General features: G+C 45.8%; 1 protein-coding gene across 1 annotated transcript in view; it reads left to right on the top strand.

Annotated features, from left to right (window-relative positions):
• gabbr2 (gamma-aminobutyric acid (GABA) B receptor, 2) overlaps window positions 1–22,440 on the top strand; it is a 1,342,876-nt gene that overhangs the window by 928,530 nt on the left and 391,906 nt on the right. Inside the window, exon 5 of the mRNA XM_068053043.1 lies at window positions 6,200–6,265. Coding sequence (XP_067909144.1) covers window positions 6,200–6,265 — 66 coding nt within the window. The remainder of the gene's footprint in view (window positions 1–6,199; window positions 6,266–22,440) is intronic.

Genomic DNA, 22,440 nt, shown 5'->3' with positions numbered 1-22,440 from the left:
CAGAATGATGAAGATGTTTTCACGGGTTTTAACTCGGAATTAAAATATCAAATGAGAGATTTTTGAATTCTGGAATTGAAATACATTCATCAACACCAGGAACTTTGCTAACAGCATTGACTTAAATGGAGATGAGAGGAGTTATAACCAATACTACACAGTTTCGGCAAAGGTATTGGCAGTAATTCTGTGAAATTATGACACGGCTTAAATAATGATATAATTCTCTTACTATCTTAATATCCTGGGACTTACAATGTTGTAAAATGAACTCAATGCTGTAGTCACCTGGAAGTTCTGGGCCTTAATGCAGAACAGTAGTTTTTAGGATCATAATGAATTGCTTACCATTTATTCACCTGAGCTCAATTCCTTGTTGCATTAGAACATACTGCAGGTTTTATGCCATTTATTGTTCACTTATAGAACCAAATCCAGATAAATGGTAACAACCCTTTCTACAATTATCTTTTATCTTGGTGCGCAACATGGGTTAAACAGAAAAAACAATTAAATTGCAGTGTAATCCCCTTAATACTCATACAAACTAGTTTAAAAAATGAAAACTAAAACTGATTCTGAAAAGTTCATAATCTAGCAGGTGTAACTGTTCCAGGAGCTGAAACACAAATTCATGTTTCTACAGAGACAATGGCAGTTTTAATCTAATTTCTTATTAGTGAATTTTGCTCTTAACTCTTAGGACCATCACTGAGAAGCAATACTCGTTCACTTTAAACACTACTGGTAGCCAAATGCTGGCAGAGACAGAGTTCTTCGAAGAATTTTTAAGACACCTTATTGTACAATCCAAGGCAGAATTTTCCTGGCCCTGGGGTGAAGGCAAGGGGGGGATGGTGGGGGGTAGGGGGGGGGTGGGTGTTGCTCCCCAATGCATTCCTGCTGCTGGGGTCATTTCTCTGGGACAGGCAGGAATGCGGATTAGCTGCAACGCAGCAGGCAGCTAATCTGCATATTTAAGGCACCGATTTGGAGTCACTTAGAACAGTCACCAGCATTTTGCTGGCAGCAAACCAGACCCCCTACCACATGCAGAAGCCAACAGCTTCATGGAGGCAGCTTCCCTGCGACAGTCCAGTGAGCCATCGGAGTTGGAGGCTCCATCCCCCAAAGAGGGGGCTGCCAGCAGCAAAGGCCCAAACTCTGCCGCCAGAGTGGTTTCCCCTCCAATCAGAAGGGCCTGCCTGCTTGGCCCCTCTAAATAGAATGTAATAATGTTCATCTCTCTGACAGCGTCTCCACTTTGAGGTGCCTTCAGGTTCTTCTAACTGCCTCAGCAGTGCCCATCTCTCTCACTGGGGCTACTGGCCCTATGATTGGGCTGGCAATATGCCTGCTGTCCTCAATTGGACAATGATCTCGAAGATGGCCAGTTCGGTGGCAGCTTCCAGGAAAATATTTCCTCCGGTCTGGCTGCCAGTAAGTGCGGGCTCGGAACTCACATTTGGTCCTGTCGCTGAGGTCCTGAAACCTGCAGGAAAATCCTGCCCTCTTTCTTTCAAAGATTAAAAAACAGTTTCATGTTATGATTTAATTCCCACTTTATAATAGTAATTGTAGCTGCACAGATTTCTCAATATTAGTATCATTATGTGTTTCATGTACATCTTGGTAAGTGTGATGTGTAACCCTCTGGCTATACGCACTTGAAAAAGTTTTTTCAGAACTGTAAGACATGACAGAAAGAATTCCTGTGGATTAAACCAGGGGACAAGCCCATCCTGTTGTAATATTGCTGGTTATCTATTGCATGCCTAGTAGCATTTTTCCATTATTTTAATAAGGTACACTGTTGTAACTTACTTTGTTTTTGGAGCGCTCAGCAGGCTAACTATTAAATGCTTTATTTCTTTATCAGTTTGATTACTGTAAAGTTGTGCAATGTCATGCACCTGCTTCCGGAATCAAATGTAGGAGTGCATGAGGTGGCTGGCTGCTGTGTGCCATTAGAATTCCTGAAAGGCTCCTGCTGCCGACTGCACCTCTTGTGCTGCTGCATGAACAGCCTGGACCTGCAATTTATGTTGCCTTAAGTGAGGCAAATGTAATAGGCTGTTAGTGAAGCAACATTCCCAGATGAAGCCTGGTAATGGAGATGGCAGCATGCTGCTTCATAAGAAGGTGAGAACAGGTAGGCCATTCAGTCCTGTTCTGTTCTGCCATTCAGTTAGATTATAGCTGATCTGTGCCGCAACATAGGCAATTTGAACATTTTAACAGAGTCTAAGGGATGTCATTCTAAGCGTCAGGCACACTTAGGACAGTGCATTTGAAGGTGTGGCTAGCACCTTTTATATCATCTGACCTCATGAGATCATAAGATGCACTCAGTGGCCCAGTGTGTTGTGTTGGGATTGGCATTCACTGGCCTAGTTACCTCCTTGTACTGTCCATGACTAGCTCTCTTTCAAACAGGCCTCCTTCCTCTGGCTGACCTCATTCAGTGGCAGTTTGCCAGCTACATTGGTGAAGCGGAGGGCTTCCTGCCGTTCCATATTTCTCAGAGATATTTTTGATACGAAATCATTCTGCTGGATGCCCGGTCTAATGAGTTGCTGCAGGCTTTTAAATCCTGCACTAGGGTGCTAGCTTGTGCCTCCCAAAGGCGAGCTTCCAATCAGTGGCATTCCTGGTGCTTGGAGCTCACCCTGATTATTTAAGTTAGTTTGAACCTAAGAACTACCGTTGGGTCAGCTCCTTTACATTGGACCACTGCAAATTGCATTTCTCGACTTCCAGTCAAGATTTCGCTGAGTGGAAAACTTAGGTTAATATTTGTTTCCCAGGCAGACAACTAAGCATGAGCAATATATGTATCCTAGCCAGTATTACACACATCACAAGAACAAAGAACAAAGAACAGGACAGCACAGGAACAGGCCATTTGGCCCTCCAAGCCTGCGCTGATCTTGATGCCTGCCTAAGCTAAAACCTTCTGCACTTCCGGGGTCCGTATCCCTCTATTCCCATCCTATTCATGTATTTGTCAAGATGCCTCTTAAACGTCTCTATGGTACCTGCTTCCACCACCTCCCCCGGCAACAAGTTCCAGGCACTCACCACCCTCTGTGTAAAGAACTTGCCTCGCACATCCCTTCTAAACTTTGCCCCTCTCACCTTAAACCTATGTCCCCTAGTAACTGACTCTTCCACCCTGGGAAAAAGCTTCTGACTATCCACTCTGACCATGCCGCTTATAACTTTATAAACCTCCATCATGTCGCCCCTCAAAAAACTCAATCAAATTAGTGAGACACGACCTCCCCTTCACAAAACCATGCTGCCTCTCGCTAATAAGTTCATTTGTTTCCAAATGGGAGTAAATCCTGTCCCGAAGAATCCTCTCTAATAATTTCCCTACCACTGACGTGAGGCTCACTGGCCTATAATTTCCTGGATTATCCTTGCTACCCTTCTTAAACAAAGGAACAACATTGTTTATTCTTCAGTCCTCTGGGACCTCACCTGTAGCCAATGAGGATGCAAAGATTTCTGTCAAGGCCCCAGCAATTTCTTCCCTTGCCTCCCTCAGTATTCTTGGGTAGATCCCATCAGGCCCTGGGGATTTATCTACCTTAATGCTTTGCAAGATACCCAACACCTCCTCATTTTTGATAATGAGATGACTGAGACTATCTACACTCCCTTCCCTAGGCTCATCATGCACCAAGTCCTTCTCCTTGGTGAATGCTGATGCAAAGTACTCATTTAGTACCTCGCCCATTTCCTCTGGCTCCACACATAGATTCCCTTCTCTGTCCTTGAGTGGGCCAACCCTTTCCCTGGTTACCCTCTTGCTCTTTATATACGTATAAAAAGCCTTGGGATTTTCCTTAATCCTGTTTGCCAATGACTTCTCATCACCCCTTTTAGCCCTCCTGACTCCTTGCTTAAGTTCCTTCCTACTGTCTTTATATTCCTCAAGGGATTCGTCTGTTCCTAGCCTTCCAGCCCTTACGAATGCTTCCTTTTTCTTTTTGACGAGGCTCACAATATCCCGCGTTATCCAAGGTTCCCGAAACTTGCCAAACTTATCCTTCTTCCTCACAGGAACATGCTGGTCCTGGATTCTAATCAACTGACGTTTGAAAGACTCCCACATGTCAGATGTTGATTTACCCTCAAACAGCCACCCCCAATCTAAATTCTTCAGTTCCTGCCTATTATTGTTATAATTAGCCTTCCCCCAATTTAGCACCTTCACCCAAGGACTACTCTTATCCTTATCTACTAGTACCTTAAAATTTATGGAATTATGGTCACTGTTCCCGAAATGCTCCCCTACTGAAACTTCGACCATCTGGCCGGGCTCATTCCCCAATACCAGGTCCAGTACGGCCCCATCCCTAGTTGGACTATATACGTCTTGTTTCAAGAAGCCCTCCTGGATGCTCCTTACAAATTCTGCCCCATCTAAGCCCCTAGCACTAAGTGATTCCCAGTCAATATAGGGGAAGTTAAAATCACCCACCACTACAACCCTGTTACCTTTACATCTTTCCAAAATCTGTCTACATATCTGCTCCTCTACCTCCCGCTGGCTGTTGGGAGGCCTGTAGTAAACCCCCAACATCGTGACTGCACCCTTCCTATTCCTGAGCTCCACCCATATTGCCTCGCTGCATGACGCCTCCGAGGTGTCCTCCCGCAGTACAGCTGTGATATTCTCCTTAACCAGTCATGCAACTCCCCCACCCCTTTTACATCTCCCTCTATCCCGCCTGAAGCTTCTAAATCCTGGAACATTTAGCTGCCAATCCTGTCCTTCCCTCAACCAAGTCTCTGTAATAGCAACAACATCCTAGTTCCAAGTACTAATCCAAGCTCTAAGTTCATCTGCCTTACCTGTTTTACTCCTTGCATTGAAACAAATGCCCATCAGACCACCAGTCCCGCTGTTCTCCGCAACATCTCCCTGCCTGCTCTCCCTCTTAGTCTTACTGGCCTTATTTACTAGTTCCCCTTCATTTATTTCACTTGCTGTCCTACTGCTCTGGTTCCCACCCCCCTGCCACACTAGTTTAAACCCTCCCGAGTGACGCTAGCAAACCTCGCAGCCAAGATATTTGTGCCCCTCCAGTTTAGATGCAACCCGTCCTTCTTGTACAGGTCCCATCTGTCCCTGAAGAGATCCCAATGGTCCAGATATCTGAAACCCTCCCTTCTACACCAGCTGTTCAGCCACGTGAACAAGTGAAAAAGAACTCCCCTTTTAAGTTTTCTGTACTTCCTCCTCATCCTTGTCCATTCAAAAATTTGTTTTAATGTAGGGACTTTTTGATTTATCAAACTGTGCATTTGATATTCAAATCATTATAGTAAGAAACTTATGAACTTTTTTTGAGTCCAAACCACCTCTATAGTTGCTGCTGCTGCTTTCGCTGCCCTTCAGCTCACAGCTCTCCCTCTCACCCATTCCATTCTTTGCAGTTGCATCGGCCTCTCAACCTTCAGTACACATATCTTGTCTATGAAGCCTACCAACTGTTCCTTTGAATCCGTCCTGTTGCTGTTTCTAACCACCTAAGTTCATTGTATTAGCCCTCCATGTTTGCCGATTTGGTCTGTATGTATCCTCTGGCACTAACCCTATATTCTTCCAGACCACTGTTAACCCCGCCTCAAGAGAGTCACTTTTAAGCTCTTCATTCTCTACAACTATTGCCTCATCACCAATCTTCCCATTCTTTCCAAAGTCCTGGAATCTGCTGCCTTGCAATGATGCTACCAATTTCCTCGCCATTCCTTATTCAAGTCCCTCAAATCTGCATTCCAGCATTCCCACAGCACGAGAACCACACTGACAAAAGTCATGAATAACATCTGTAATTGTAACCCTCAGTCTTACCATTGTTTTCCTTTAGTTTACTCTTACAACTTATATTTGTAAGCTGAACATTTTCAATTGGCATGCATTTGAATATATAGATAACAACACATTCTGTTAGTTTGCCATTAACAGGGCCTATTAGTAAATATACTACCAGTTCCAGGCTGCAAAAAGGTCCAAAACAATCTCATTCAAAAACCTGAACCAGTGTGAGTTATATTGAATTGTATTTTTACTGGCTCTGTGGCCTACTGTACTCCCATTGCTCTTAATTAGTCTCTTTAACCTAACATAATATATTTCATGTGTACTTTCCTGTCTGAATAATAATATTTTCTTTCACTGCAGGATAATGATGTCCGAATTATTCTTGGCCAGTTTGATGAGAACATGGCAGCAAAAGTATTCTGCTGTGTAAGTATAAAGCAGTGATATTAGCATTAATCAGCATCCATTGTTCCAAATATCAAATCACTAGTATAGTAAGAAAATTGTATCAAAACATTGAGCTTGTGTTGATAATTGCTTATTGAATGAAGCAGAAAGTGGGTATACAATTATGTAAAATAAGCATAGTTGCTATTTTTTATGTTGTTTTCAAACAGAGAAATAATGACGAATGGAAGCCCCATGAAAAATGTGAATTGCTTGACGGAATTAACAATAAATACACTTGAACAGAATGGACAAGATGAGCCATTTACAGTCATAAACAAGGATATACAAAAATATGTTTGTTTTTGCATTTGTATGTTTCGATGGATGATAAAGTTGTTCCTTATCTGCTTAAGAAGCAGTAAATCATGTGTGAGCATTTAAAGCTGCAATAAAAGCTATATTGCAGCTTGATATGGATTTTAAAAATTGGTACCTTAAATCAGCATGCTGTTTACAAGTGTTGGTAAACTGCTTACAGTATTTCAGTGAGCTGTGACCATATATATTTATACACAGTGTTGACCAGTCTGTCAACTTTTGATTGGAGAACTAACACAAAAACTATTCTAACTGTGGCAGGCAAACAAACCCAGGCAACAAACCTAAGACATAGAAGCGGCCAGGCTGGGAATCTAGAAGAATCCAGGCTGCTAATATTGAAAATTATAAATAGCACAACAAAAAAGATCAGTGTAATGCTAAATATCTATTTTCTTCTGTACGGGGCCTACTGAAAAGATTTAGATATAGATTCATTTTGATGATGGAGCATGTAATTTGTATTTTTTTCCAATCCCTATTGGATATTCTGTTATTACTTCCTTCAGGTGAAAAGGCTTAGTTTCTCATTCTTCTTGATCAGACAGGTGCATTGATTTAGGAAGGCACTAGCCTAATCTGAAATGTTTTCTCATTGAAATGGAACGCTTTGTGGGGTAAGGCTGGTCTAGTTGGATTTCTGACTGTGGGGTGGTGGGCAGATGTTCAAGTATGATTGGATAAGAACGTAGGGAAATAGGAGCAAGAGTAGGCCATACAGCCCCTCAAACCTGCTGCACCATTCAATAAAATCATGATGACCTTTTACAACAACTCCACTTTCCTGCCCTATCCCCATATCCCTTAATTTCCTTAGTGTCCAAAAATCTATTCATCTCTGTCTTTAATATACTGAACCAAGAGTACCAAGAGTTCTCCAGGGTAAGGAATTCTAAAGAATCACAATCCTCTAAGTGAAGAAATTTTTCCTCATCTTAGTCTTAAATAGCTGACCGCTTATCTTGAGACTATAACCCCACTTTACATGTTTCAATGATATAATCTCTCATTCTTCTAAACTCCAGAGAATATACATACAGATACTCGTTCACTGACTTCACAGTGCTCCCATCGCCAGACTGGCCGTGTAAATATCTCCAGTGATGAGTCCATATTATCAATGAAACTCTTGATCTAAACTTGGAAGCCTTAGAAGTTGAGTAGAAATTTCCCTTTGCACTATTTTAAATTAATTTTGGTGAAATTGTTGTTCAGTAATTTGTTCAAGTTGTCAACCAAATAAAATAGAGGGGCTAATAACACAGTTAAAGTAGTAAACAAAGGAATCTTACATGAGCACATCAGCCAAAACAGTAAAAATGCCAAATGTAGGAATTTCTACCCTTTATCTTTCGAACTAGACACTTGATGTTCAAATAGAAAGCACCTTTATTAGTAAAACAAAAAGCATCTTACAGCTAAAATAATGGGTGTAAGCAAGGAAGAAAGAATTTTCATTTATATAATTTTATTTACATCCTCAAGCTATCTCAAAGTGTGAATTACTATTAAGTGCAGTCACTGTTGTTTTGAAGTTTTGGCCTGGATATGATCAGGGTTAGATTAGGGGGGACCAGAGTTTCTTTCCCCATATGCTGTGGAGTTGTAACTCCACAGTGCGCATCTTCTGTCGATGACAAGTTCCCTGCCCTGAAGTCAGTCTGATAGACAGGCTTGACTTCCAGTCGAGCGGTGAGGACTCCAGAGCAGGCCGCAGGAACAGGCTACAGCAGCAGGAAAGGTCTGATCCACAAGCCAGGCGGAGGTAGGATGCAGGGATTTGATCCTGGGGGTCTTTGTAGGGGTGATGGGGTTCTGATGAGGGGGAGCTTGGGGTGTGGGGTGTCGGGGGAAGCACAGCTGCTCCTCCTGGCCCACAAGCAGTGCTGTTCCCGAACCTGTTCTCGACTATCTTGAGATGTTGGTTTTCCCGTGGCCTGCAAAACCCTTCCGCCAACTGTAAAACCTACAAAATAAGTTAAATTCGAGGCTGCCAGCCTCATTAAAATATTTAAATTGTCAGCCCACCTCCTTGGAGCTATTTGGTTGTCCACCCCTTGAACAGCCTCTGTTAAATCTGTAAGTGGGCATGTTAGAGCCAGAGTTCAACCTGACCCCAATCCACCTGTTTTTGGCTGTTAAAATTCAGCCCATATTTCATTATCTTGAGAATAATAGAGATTGCACAAGGCCAATTAAACAGAGTGAATTTTTATTGAAAAAGCTGCTTTAAGTAAGCAATAGGAAAGCCATTTTGTACTTATGCTGACTTTTTTTGCTGCATTTATCAGCAGAGGAAGTTTCACACTGAGATATTCTGATTATATTTTTAGCGGTGAGAATGAAGATTAAGCAGTGTAACATAATCAATTGCAAAAACACCAATACAATGAAAATGAGCGGGATATTCTCTGTGTTCGTACTGCAGTGGAGCATTAGCTACAAATATCTGGAATCAGTGTTGAGTGACCCACAACTTTCCATTATTGGATGGAAAACTAAAGGCAACACACCCATGATAACCTGACATATGTGGCCATTGGGAAAGACCCTCTGCTGAAAGTGAAAGCTCTGAAAATTGTCTAATTCTGATCATTGGGTTTTAAGAATGTTTTCAATGTTATAAGTAGATGAAAAATAGTAATGGGGATTTTAGGATGTAAAGATATAAATCATTTAAATTGCCTAGAGTGCTTTTCCAATTTAATTCTGGCATCTGCATTTTAATTTGACCCCAGAGAATTGCATGAGCCAAGACATTGGGCGGGATTTTGGGGGTGAGTCCTGAGGCAGGCAGGTGCAAAACGTTGCGCTGCCGACCTTCGTGCTGATTTGCCATCGCCATTCTGACTGTCAGCTATTTTACTCAGAAGGGTGGGGGGGAAAGGTGGGACCCGGCAACATGCCCGATTCAGACTATTGGCCAATTAAGCTTGTTAATGAGTTTGTTGTCACTCATCAAGAGCCAGTTTGAAATTTTTGCGGAGACACACGGGTAGCATGATAGATCAGTAACAGTCCAAGTGGAAGGAGGCGACAACACAGCTCGGAGCCAGTCATGGGCACACCATGCAATTAAGTGGGCTGATAAAAGGATCCACAGCTGAGAGCGGCGATCAGCTATTGACACACAGGTGCTATCAGGTGAGCAAGTGATCAGGCATTGGAGGTGGTTGTGACTCTCTCGGCATCGCAGGGCCATAAAGTGGTGGGGGTACTGTAAGCATTGTGGATGCAGCTGACCACAAGCAAGGAAACAGCTGGGCATGGGTTTAAGGTACTCAGAGATAAGGATGAGGAGAGATGAGGATCAACATCCTCAGGAGCAGATGCAGAGCCCCGGGCATGAGGAGGGCAGAGGAGAGGAATGAGGGGCTGGAAGGCAGTGAAGGCCATACCCTCAGCATCGAGTGTACCACTGAAGAAGAAGCTACCTGGACATGCCAGAGAATCAGTGCCACAGGAGACTGCACCTATCTAGGCAGATGATGACTGAGATTTGTATGCTCATTGAGGAAAACCTCAGACCTTGCAGCACTGTTCGCCATGCCCTGCCAGTAGCCATTAAAGTTACTGTGGCCTTGAACCTCTTCACCTCTGGTTCATTCCAAGGATCAGCAGAGGACCTTGGTGGCATCCTACAAGCGGCAGCACATCACAGCATCTCGCAGGTCACATCAGAAGCTTCAGCTTCCTGGAGGCCTGTCAGCTGGGTGCTGCGTTGCACTCACCTTGCCAGAGCAAAGAAAGTTATTAAACATTTTGTGGCACTGCACCCAGGTCCTCCAGACAACAGTTCAGCTGCTGACAATTTCTGCACCTCCAGCCAGGCCTGCTTGGTTTGGCTGGGTGGCATTCTCCAGCCACCCTCCAGAAACAAGACATCTCACCTCTCTCTTACTGCCTCCAACATAGCCTCCATGACTGCATCAGAATAAGTGGTGCAGCCCTTCCCTGGGCTCAGGCCTCTGCCTCTCCTCTTGCTGAACTCGTGCTTCCATTGCAATGCAAAAAAGCTGCACAGTAATGGCTGCCATAATGCCTTTTAAATTGGGCCCAAACTTTACAAGTCGCTCCTCCATCCCATGCCTGGCACCGCTATTTGGCTGCCAAACCCACTGTCTAGCCAATTAGCAGCCCTCCTCGGGGAACTTTGCGAGCTGTATTACATCCCCCAGTGCAGGGTCAGAATCCGGAAATGGTTCCGAGTCGGGTCCCTGACCCCAAATGCAAAATCTTGCCCAGTGTCTCAGATTATGTCAGCATAGCATATTTACCTAGAGGAACATTTAACACTAATCACACAAGGTGTACCATCTGAGCAGTGACACCATGGCCATGATATTAATAGGGCGGCGGGGAAGGTGTGGGTGGCGCAGTTTTGTATTTGCGAAGTCCAAAAGAACAGATTTACCTCATGCCCTGCCAAATTTAATGGCAAGACATGATTAACATGTTTTGTCTCCTTTTCCTGATCGCAGTCAGCCAGATTGAGAGAGCTGTTGGGCGATAGGCCTTCGACATCAGGTCACAACTGGAGAGTGAAGAGGAGGAAGGGGGAATTGGAAAACCAGGGTTTGGGTGGAGACATTAGAGGCCGTCCTGGGTTGGTGTGAGGAGATCGGAGGCCAGAGGGTGGGAGTGGCGAAATCGGAAGGGTTGCAAGGGAAGATCAGAAGGATTTTAGGTGGACATGGGGGAGGTGATCAGAGGCTTTAGCCAGGGAGCAAAGAGGAGGGAGGAAGGGCTCGGAAAGACCAGGGGTATGGGAGATAGTCAGAGATCAAAATGGCCAAGATAGTGGGAGCTCATGGTTCAGGGGACATCGTGCTGTTCCCCAATAGATGCAGTGCATTCGGTAAGGGTGACAATGAGATTAATGCATCATATTGCATTCGGATTGAGGTGAGTATCAACAGTGGATTGATGAATGGGGACCTGATTAAGTGCTTAGGGAGTGAATTCTTGGTGCTGCTGAAAGTTGAGTGGGTGTGAGGAGTGAAGAGATAGAGAACACATAGCAAAACAGAGTGTGTTGGGGGGTGTGGCTGCTCAAACCACAGAATGTAGCTGAATCAGCAAATGTGCTCACTTTTCCTGATCTGGTTAGATCATTAAACTGTTTTCTCCACTACAGCCATGACCTGAGAACATTGCTGCTGATACTCACCTCCTCAACTCCCTTCAACCGCACCAAGAGCAGCAGGTTTCTTCCTCCGCTTCCTGCTCTCGCCCCGAAATGGAAATCTTCATCAACTTTGCTTCCAATTTCCACCCTTCTCCCACCTTTACATGGTCTATTTCCAACACTTCTCTTCCCTTCCTCGACTTCTCTATCTCCATCTCTGGGGATAGGCTGTCTACTAATATTCATTATAAGTCCACTGACTCCCATGGCTACCTTGACTACACTTCCAATTATAAGGCAAATAAACCAGCACAAACAGGCTTTCTTAGATTTAAAGAAGAGAAGTTGAGATTTATTAAACTTAAGCTCTAATTCGGTTAATGCCTATGGATTCAGAGGCTTGTGAGAGAGAGATGGGAGCAGGCAGACAAGGGAGGCTGTGGCGAGCCAGCCAGGAGGATCTTCTCAATCCAGGAGCATTCTGCTTTCTGCCCAAACTGTTTGTACAAATTCAAAAAACTCAGGTTTCCTGGCAGGTTAGTCATATGACTAGCTGGTTTGACCATATCTGTTTGTGTATTCGGCCATCTTAGCAGTCAACCTGGAATGCGAGCTCCCCCACCTTCAACGTCTGGTGATCAAAAGTCCATTGTGGGTTGAATGTGTCAGGGAATGGTCCTTTGTCCTCCAAGCACTGTCTGTTAATATGCAAATGTCTTTCCAGCCAAGATCTGACAATTTTTTTAAAGCAAGTCCTTTCTTCACTTCAACAAGAGTTTGAAATTTAATGTCCATGTGGTGAAATTAATATGCCTCATGCATTGCAGGTTGCCTGCATGACACTTGCCATTTCAATAGCGCCTTCTGCTCTCATGCCAGCATTTCTGTCTTTGGCCTGCTCCAGCGTTTCAGTGAACATCAAAGCAAGCTCGAGGAGCAGTACCTGATCTTTTGATTAGGCACTCTATAGCCTTGCGGACTGAACATTGAGTTCAATAACTTCAGAGCGTGACTGGCATTTTTAAAATATTTTTTATTTTATTTTACTTTTATTTTTTCATTATGTGCCTGTTTTTCATGTGGACAGAGCTGCTCATTATTCCATTATTAACACTCTCTCTGGACTAATGCTTTGTCTTTCACTATAAGCATTAACACACTTTGTCCCAGGACAGCTTTGTTATTTAATCTCTCCTCTGCTCTGCTCTATCACACACCTCCCCTTTTGTTCTCTTTCCCACCATCACCCCACCCCCTTCACTTGCTTAAAACCTAATTCTTTTCTAACCTTTGCCAGTTCTGATGAAAGGTCACAGACCTGAAACTCTGCTTCTCTCTTCACAGATGCTGCCTGACCTGCTGAGTGTTTCCAGCACTTCCTGTTTTTATTTCGGGTTTCTTCCTCCTATTGCTGAGGAAAAGTATGTCCCTATTTGCAAAAGCAGGGCAGTACATACAATTTCAAACAGATGGAGGGCCTCGCAGGCACAAAGAGCCGACAGATTCATCTCCATCACTAGATCCCACCACCTTCCCACCTCCACCCCAATTAAGTCCGTGGTGGGAAGGCCTGTGAACGGCCAGTGGCAGGCGGGCCAAGCAAATCCATGCAGGTTGCTTGCTGGCTCCAGGGGTTGGAGGATTTCCCTCGTTAAAAAGCACTTAGTGCCTGATCGAGGAACCCAGCATCGGGAAAGTGGTGGGGGAGGGGGGCCCACTGAGAGCCACCACTATGCCCTTGCTGCCGATCCCCCCCCCACCACCCACACCCATCTCCCCCATGACCCCCACCCCACAAAACCCCTCCCGACTTGCCTCAAGTGTGGCCCGGCTCCCTCAGCGATCCAAAGCTACTAGTGAGTTTAGTACCAGCAGCAGCCACCATCTTCACGGTGGCGGTGCTGAGGAAAAGAGCTGCCGACCTCTGATTGGTGGGGTCCTTGATCCCGGGGGAAGGCCTGCTGCTGTCCACTTAAGTGCCTAATTGACATGTAGGGTGGCAGGCCTTCCCCAGAGTAGGCGACGCGGGGCGCCTTCCGGCGCTCTTGCCAATGGCTGAGACCCCTGTCACCTAGATAAAATCCCAGCCTCAGTGTGACTGAAGAATCACATAGTGAATGGAGAAGCTCCATTGTTATAGGTCCAAAACCTAATGGGAACCAGTGATTCTGTAATAATTTTCAGAAACTGAATGAGGTAGCCAAACTCAATAGTTACTTGATGCCCGAGGTGGATGTGTCGATTGAGAGAATGAGGAAAGCCAAATATCTTATCACATTTGATCTGACTGAAGGGAACTGGCAGAACCTGTAAACAGAGTTTGCAAAAGAGAAAATGGCTTTTCCTGCTCCTGAGGGGCCCTGCCAGTATTTGGATTGTATGGGGCCCTAGCTACCTTTCAAAGACTCCTGGATCAAGCATTGAGGCCTCATACCTGGTATGTCATCATCAAGAATACAGGCTGGGTTTCACATTTATGCAAAGTAGATGTTATTTAGACAGCCTAAGAATATTTGGCCTCAAGAAAAACCCAGAGAATGGCCATATTGGATTGCCAGAGACCAAATACCTAGGGTACAATGTAAGGGGTGAGGGTGGTGAAGCCTCAGGCAAACCAAGTGGAAGCTGTAAAAGTCTGGCCCCGACAGAAGGTTAAGAAGTAAGTCAGGTCCGTTTTAGGTATCATTGATTAACACCAATGGTTTATTCTGGACTCCGCCCCAGCCAATGTAAAATTGAGTTACTCACTGGTTGTGAATCACAGAATCACAGAATAATACAGTACAGAAGAGGCCCTTCGGCCCATCGAGTCTGCACCGATGCATTAAAGACACCTGACCTGTCTACCTAATCCCATTTGCCAGCACTTAGCCCATAGCCTTGAATGTTATGACGTGCCAAGGGCTCATCCAGGTACTTGTTAAAGGATGTGAGGCAACCTACCTCTACCACCCTCCCAAGAAGTGCATTCCAGACCGTCACCCTCTGGGTAAAAAAGTTTTTCCTCAAATCCCCCTTAAACCTCCTGCCCCTCACCTTAAACTTGTGACCCCTCGTAACTGACCCTTCAACTAAGGGGAACAGCTGCTGCCTATCCACCCTGTCCATGCCCCTCATAATCTTGTACACCTCGATCAGGGCACCCCTCAGTCTTCTCTGCTCCAGTGAAAACAACCCAAGCCTATCCAACCTCTCTTCATAGCTTAAATGTTCCATCCCAGGCACCATCCTGGTGAATCGCCTCTGCACCCCCCAGTGCAATCACATCCTTCCTATAATGTGGTGACCAGAATTGCACATAGTACTGCAGCTGTGGCCTTACCAAAGTTCTATACAACTCCAACATGACCTCCCTGCTTTTGTAATCTATGCCTCAATTGATAAAGGCAAGTGTCCCATATGCCTTTTTCATCACCCTATTAACCTGTCCTTCTGCCTTCAGAGATCTATGGACAAACACGCCAAGGTCCCTTTGTTCCTTGGAACTTCCCAGTGTCAGGCCATTCATTGAATACTTCCGTGTCACATTACTCCTTCACCTCACACTTTTCAGGGTTAAATTCCATCTGCCACTTTTCTGCCCATTTGACCATCCTGTCTATATCTTCCTGTAACCCAAGACACCCAACCTCACTGTTAACCACTCAGCCAATCTTTGTGTCATCCGCGAACTTACTGATCCTACCCCCTACATGGTCATCTATGTCGTTTATATAAATGACAAACAATAAGGGACCCAGCACAGGTCCCTGTGGTACGCCATTGGACACTGGCTTCTTGTCACTAAAACAGCCGTCTGTCATTACTCTCTGTCTCCTACAGCTAAGCCAATTTTGAATCCACCTTATCAAGTTACCCCTGTATCCCATGTGCATTTGCTTTCTTCATAAGTCTCCCATGTGGGACCTTGTCAAAGTCTTTGCTAAAATCCATGTAAACTACATCAACTGCACAACCCCCATCTACACACCTGGTCACATGCTCAAAAAATTCAATCAAATGTGTTAGGCATGACCTCCCTCTGACAAAGCCATGCTGACTATTCCTAATCAAATTTTGCCTCTCCAAATGGAGTTAGATTCTCTCCTTCAGAATTTTCTCCAGTAGTTTCCCTACCACTGACATGAGACTCACTGGTCTGTAGTTCCCTGGCTTATCTCTACAACCTTTCTTAAATAATGGGACCACATTAGCTGTTGTCCAGTCCTCTGGCACCTCCCCCGTGGCCAGAGAGGAATTAAAAATTAGAGTCAGAGCCCCTGCAATCTCCACCCTCGCCTCCCACAGCATCCTGGGACACAAATTGTCCGGACCTGGAGATTTGTCCACTTTTAAGCCTTCCAAAACCTTCAATACCTTGTCACTCCTTATGACTATTTGCTCAAGAACCTCACAGTCTCTCTCTCTAAGTTCCATATCTACATCCTTATTCTGTCGGGTGAAGACAGATGTGAAGTATTTATTCAACACCCTACCAATGTCCTCTGGCTCCACCCACAGATTTCCCCCTTGTTCCCTAATGGATCCTACTCTTTCCCTGGTTATCCTCTTCCCATTGATATACTTATAGAATATCTTGGGATTTTCCCTACTTTTACCAGCCAGAGCTTTCTCATATCCCCTCTTTGCTCTCCTAATTGCTTTCTTAAGCTCCATCCTACACTTTCTGGACTCCACTAATGCTCCCGTTGATTTGCTTTCTTTGTATTTGCTAAAAGCCTCTCTTTTCCTTCTCATCGTACCCTGAATGTTTCTGGTCATCCATGGTTCTCTGGGCTTGTTGCTCCTACCCGTTACCCTAGAGGGAACATGTTGGGCCTGTACCCTCCCCATTTCCTTTTTGAATGCCCCCCACTGCTCTTCTGTAGATTTCCCGACAAGTAACTCTTTCCAGTCCAGCTTGGCCAGATCCTGCCTTATTTTACTATTCGCTCTCACCCAATCCAAAACCTTTTTTTGCAACTTGTCTAATTCTTTCTCCATAACAAGCTTAAATCATACCATCTTGTGGTCGCTATCACCAAAATGCTCCCCCACCAACACATCAACCACTTGTCCGGCTTCATTCCCCAGAATTAGGTCCAGCACTGCACCCTCCCTTGTTGGATCCTCTACATATTGAGCTAAAAAGTTCTCCTGTATACATTTTAAGAACTCCACACCATCTGAGCCCTTAACATGATGACTATCCCAATTAATGTTGGGAAAGTTGAAATCACCGAATATAGTTACCCTATTATAATTTTTACACACCTCTGCGAATTCCGCACATATTTGCTTCTCAGTTTCCTGCTGACTATCTGGGGGTCTATAATAAACACCTAGCAATGTGGCTGTCCCTTTTTTATTCCTAAACTCTACCCATAAAGCTTGATTTGATGCCCCCTCCAAGATATCATCTCTCCTTACTGCAGTAACTGACTCCTTAACTAATATTGCAATGCTCCCTACTCTTTTACCCCCTCCTCTGTCCCGCCTGAAGATTCTATATCCCGGGATATTGAGCTGCCAATCCTGCCCATCCCTCAGCCATGTAACCATGGCTACTATATCACAATTCCATGTGTCAATCCTTGCCCTTAACTCATCCGTTTTACCGGTGCTACTCCTGGCATTAAAGTAGAGGCCATCCATCCTGGTCTTACTCCCTTGAAACTTACTTCTGTTATATTCCCTCTGACTTGTTTACTTTCCTGTGTTTAGTGGTGTCCCTATTCTGCTAGGAGTCTGCGTCCCCTCCCCCTGCCAAATTAGTTTAAACTCCTCCCAACAGCACTAGCAAACCTGCCAGCAAGGATGTTAGTTCCCCTTTGTTTCAGATGTAGACCGTCCTGCTTGTACAGGTCCCACCTTCCCCAGAAACGGTCCCAGTGGTCCAGGAATCTAAAACCATCCCTCCTGCACCAACTGTTAAGCCAAGCATTCATCTGTGCTATTCTCCTATTTCTATACTCGCTAGCACGTGGCACTAGGAGTAATCCAGAGATTACAACCCGAGAGGTCCTGCTTTTTAGTCTGCTGCCTAACTCCCTGAATTCTTGATGCAAGACCTCATCCCTCTTTCTATCTATGTCATTGGTCCCAACATGTACCATGACCTCTGCCTTATCACCCTCCCCCTTCAGGATGCCCTGCAGCCGTTCAGTGACATCCCAGACCCTGGCACCAGGGAGGCAACACACCATCCTGGAGTCATGTTGACAGCCACAGTAGCGTCTATCTGTTCCCCTGACTATAGAATCCCCTATTACTATTGTTCTTCCTCTCTTTCCCCCTTTCTGTGCAGGCAGGCTGCTTGCGGTGCCAGAAGCTTGGCTCTGTCCGCACTCCCTGGAGGAACCAGCCTCATCAGCCTCCAAAATGGAATACTGATTTGCAAGCGGGATCCCAGGGGACTCCTGAACTACCTGCCTGTTTCTCTTGGACTGCCTGGTGGTCACCCATTCCCTTCCTTCCTCAAGTCCCTTCAGCTGCGGTGTGGCCACCTCTCTATTTGTGCTATCCACAATGCTCTCAGACTCGTGGATGCTCCACAGTGTTTCCAGCCGCCGTTCCAGCTCTGAAACCCGAGCTTCCAGGAGCTGCAGCTGGACACACTTCCTGCACACATGCTGTTCCCGGGGACTGGAAATGTTCCCGGATTACCACATGCAGCAAGAGGAGCAAACCATGGCTTTAAGCTCTCCTGCCATGACTAAACCCTTTAAATTTAAAAACTTTAAAAGACTATTATAATAAAAATAAATAAATCAACTAAGTCTTGCTAAAACAGTGACTTACAATTCAATCCGGCTTGAAAAATACCCACCAGGACTTACTCACCAGTCAGCTGTGCTCTGTGGAAACTCTCGGCTCCCCTCACGCTCTTTGAGGACAGGTGGGAAATGAAAGGAGCTCCTCGCTCCCTCCTCACCGAACTCCCTCATTCACAAAACTCCCACTTTAGCACTCTAATACAACCCAAGTCAGCACACCAGTGCAAACAAAGTCAGCACTGTAAGATGGCCCACTTTTATACTGAACCAGACACTCTGATTAAAATGTTTATTTTTTGTGATAATCCCATTATCATCTGCATTAATAAAACTGCACCACTCAAATATATATAGGAATATTTTTAATTCAAATTGCTTAAAATTACATTTTAAAACACTGCCTAATACACTGGTTCATGGAAGATTTTGGGGGAATTTTCCCAGGCAAGGGGAAACGTGTTTACGTACATGCAGGACGTTAAATCCCCTGAAATTGACATTGGGTCAGGATCCCAACATCATACTGCCCTCTTCGGGGTTTCACCAGGTTGGATTGAAGGCAAACGGGGAACCCTGTTTGATCTGTTGTGTAAGTAATTAAGGTAGTTAAAAAGCCAATTAAGAACTGTTCAAGCATTCAATTCTGGATTTCCAGCCAGCAGACCTGTTTCCCAACCTGTCAGCAACTCGCCAGGGTCACTGAGGCGAGTGCACAATGGGAAGAGCTTCTTCAGTGAAACTGACAAGGTGGGAAGGCTTTGATCAGTTACACTGAAGAGCTCCAACTATTGAGAGACAACTGTTCAAAGCACTTCTTTTCTCAGAGAACCATCACCTGTCCAGCACTTCACTTACCTTCAGCTGCACTTCCCTGCTGCCAGCCTTCACCACAGCATAGGAGCAGCTTATGCAGATGCACCTTGCACCTTTGATGAGGGACAAGTAGAGAAGCAACACCACTGCCAACAGCACCAGCAGCAGTAGAAGCAACAACAGCAGCAGAACCAGTTGCCTTCTCCTCAGCTGCATGCCCCTCCACAAGATCCAACTGGAAGGAGGCGAGACCCCTAACACAGAGTCTACAGGCAGAGGATCAGCTCCCCTGACATGTCTAAGCACCAGTGCCTCAGGAGGCTCAGGCTCTCATGGCAGATCATTGCTGACATCTGCAGCCTCCTGGAACAAGACCTCCTTCGCAGTAGAGCAGGTGAGCACACATTACCATTGGCCGATAAGGTGCCTGGGCGACCCCACCCCTCAAACCTCCACCCCCGGGCCTGACACCTGACCCCCGGTCTCTGCCTGTCACCAAATTGTGTGCTCTCATTTCCTGCAAGGGGAGAAAGCAGAGAGTGTTTGTAATGGATTGTGTGGAGAGGAGGGAAGGACTACATTTGTGGAGGGTGGTTGTGAGGCATGGCTGCGAGGGGATAATAGAATGAGGGTGAGTGTGAGTGTTGGCTGCTCAAATGGGGATGTGAGGAGGTGCCTGGAGAGAAAGGAATGAGTGGAGTTGCAAGATGTGTTGTCTTGAGGCATGCTGTGTAGGAGAATGCTGGGAAAGACAGAGTGTGGGGCTCGGCATCTGAAAGTGTTTTGCTACTCACCTTTCCTGCCTTCCTGAGGTCCTGGATCCTCTTGTCTCCAGGTTGGAGGGATCATGGGCTGGATTTTCATTGTGGAGGCAGGAAACAGGAACCGGGTCTGTTTTTGGGTCTGAAATCTGCCTGCTCTGGGAAGCTGATTCAGATTGTAATTTTCAAGTGGGAAAGCCTTAACTGGTATGGAGACAGATTTCCTGTCCTCTTTGAGCCAGTGGGATTGAAAATAGCAGTGGGTCAGATCAAGTCTGGGGCTCATGTAGACTCCCACATCACCAGAGGGAAGCGAATGTCACAGGGGAACTGGAGGCCTGGCACTAGGGGCAGGGCAGACCCTCACTTCATCGATGCCCACCTGGATCTAATGCTTGATGCCGTGAGGGAGAGGAGGGAAGTTGTCTTCGCAGAGGGTGGCAGGACAAGACCACCTCGTTGTGCAGCAGGAGCACCTCTCTGTTCAGTGTTATTCCCCTCTGCCCCATCTTCCTCCTCCTCTCTTACCTCCTGCTTCTCCCCCGGATGAGCTGTCCCCTTCCAGGGCATTACTGTCCTCCAAGTCCACACATCTCTGGAGGGCCATGTTATGGAGAGCACCACAATGACTGAAACACTTGCAGGAGGGTATTGGAGGGTGTCACCCGACCGATTCAGGCACCGGAATCGCATCTTCACAAATCTGATGGCCTTCTCATTGGTTGGCCTGCTGAGCAGGTGGTATTGGTTGTTTCATCTTTGTCCCTCTGTCTGGGATTCCTATAGAAGGGTCAGTGGCCATCTCTTTAAGGGATTTCCCTTGTCCCCTTGGAGCCCTGTACTCCTCTGGCCTCCTGCTGTCGAGGAGGCTGCATCTGACGCAGTTTATCCTGGCTGCTCTGTCCAATGTCAGAGTAGCCTGTTCCCATCTGAACTCTCTCAACTGGGCCTTATACGTTCACTAGGCCTTCTGCACCAACCCCAGCTGCCGCTGTATTGCCAGTGGACTCGCGTCCCTCTCCGGTTTCCCTGTCACTCTCCACTGTGATATTATTTGGGGCGGCACAGTGGCGCAGTGGTTAGCACCGCAGCCTCACAGCTCCAGCGACCCGGGTTCAATTCTGGGTACTGCCTGTGTGGAGTTTGCAAGTTCTCCCTGTGTCTGCGTGGGTTTTCTCCGGGTGCTCCGGTTTCCTCCCACAAGCCGAAAGACTTGCAGGTTGGTAGGTAAATTGGCCATTATAAATTGTCCCTAGTATAGGTAGGGAAATAAAGGGACAGGTGGGGATGTGGTAGGAATATGGGATTAGTGTACGATTAGTATATATGGGTGGTTGATGGTCGGCACAGACACGGTGGGCCGAAGGGCCTGTTTCAGTGCTGTATCTCTAAAACTAAAACTAAAAAACTAAACTTAACCAGTTGCAGCAATATCCACACTGATACACATCTGAGGCAGATAAGCTTTATTTGCTGCCTCTGAATTAATTTAATCAACCCTTCCCACAGACCTCATTGTCCTCCACACTGCTCATGTCTTCGCAACCCTGTTGTGTCCCCCCATGACGTTTTTCCCATTCTAGCCTTTAAAAATTCCTCCCTGCTACTGACAAGCCTGTTAATGAGCTCAACAGGCAAATTGAAAAGAAGCATTCCCTCACTGCCAAAGTCCCTTTAAAAATGGCATCACGTTCCGGAGGCAGCGGGTCCCCGTGTCGACCTCCAAGAATGCGGTCTTGAAATTGCACTTGCCTCTGCACCCACACTTAGCGGGCTTTGATAATCTGGCCCCACATTTCTGCTGTTGACTTCCTCGCTCACTTCTATCCACGCCTACTTGATTGGAGAGACTGGCTTCTTTCTCTCATCCTTGGGAGGGCTCACCTCACTGTAGCTCATCAGATCCCACAGCAGGACCTCCAGTTAAGAGTGAGAAACCCAAGGAGCAACCTTCCCAGGTCTTCTCTCTATTCCTGTCAATGCTGTCACCTCAGAAATCCAAGTGCTAGTAAGCCTTTCTGATGCATGGCGTGGTCCCTTTAATTAGAGATACTTCCTTTGACAGCATGGGCACATCATTCTGCCCACCCTCCCTGATTGGTCTGGGAACCAGGAGTGGGATGCTAATGCTGTGGCTGAGTTATAGAGTCTCAGCAAAGCCCGCTCCTTCATCATGTAGGTTCCCAACCCACTAGTGTTCCTGCCGTTCTGGCAGGGACTAAGTCCATCCTTTATTCCGCCCTTTATATTAGCTGATAGGCAAATGCATTTGAGCAGAAACCTGAGCATAATAAAAGGGGAAAAATTGGATATGCCCCGCAATCAGGCGTGGAGCTCGTGATGAGCGATTACCTTCCGCCCGATCAAAGTGATGCA

The sequence above is a fragment of the Heterodontus francisci genome, chromosome 2 (genome assembly GCF_036365525.1).
Source record: "Heterodontus francisci isolate sHetFra1 chromosome 2, sHetFra1.hap1, whole genome shotgun sequence".
NCBI lineage: Eukaryota > Metazoa > Chordata > Chondrichthyes > Heterodontiformes > Heterodontidae > Heterodontus > Heterodontus francisci.
This window is presented reverse-complemented; position numbering and strand designations above follow the sequence as displayed.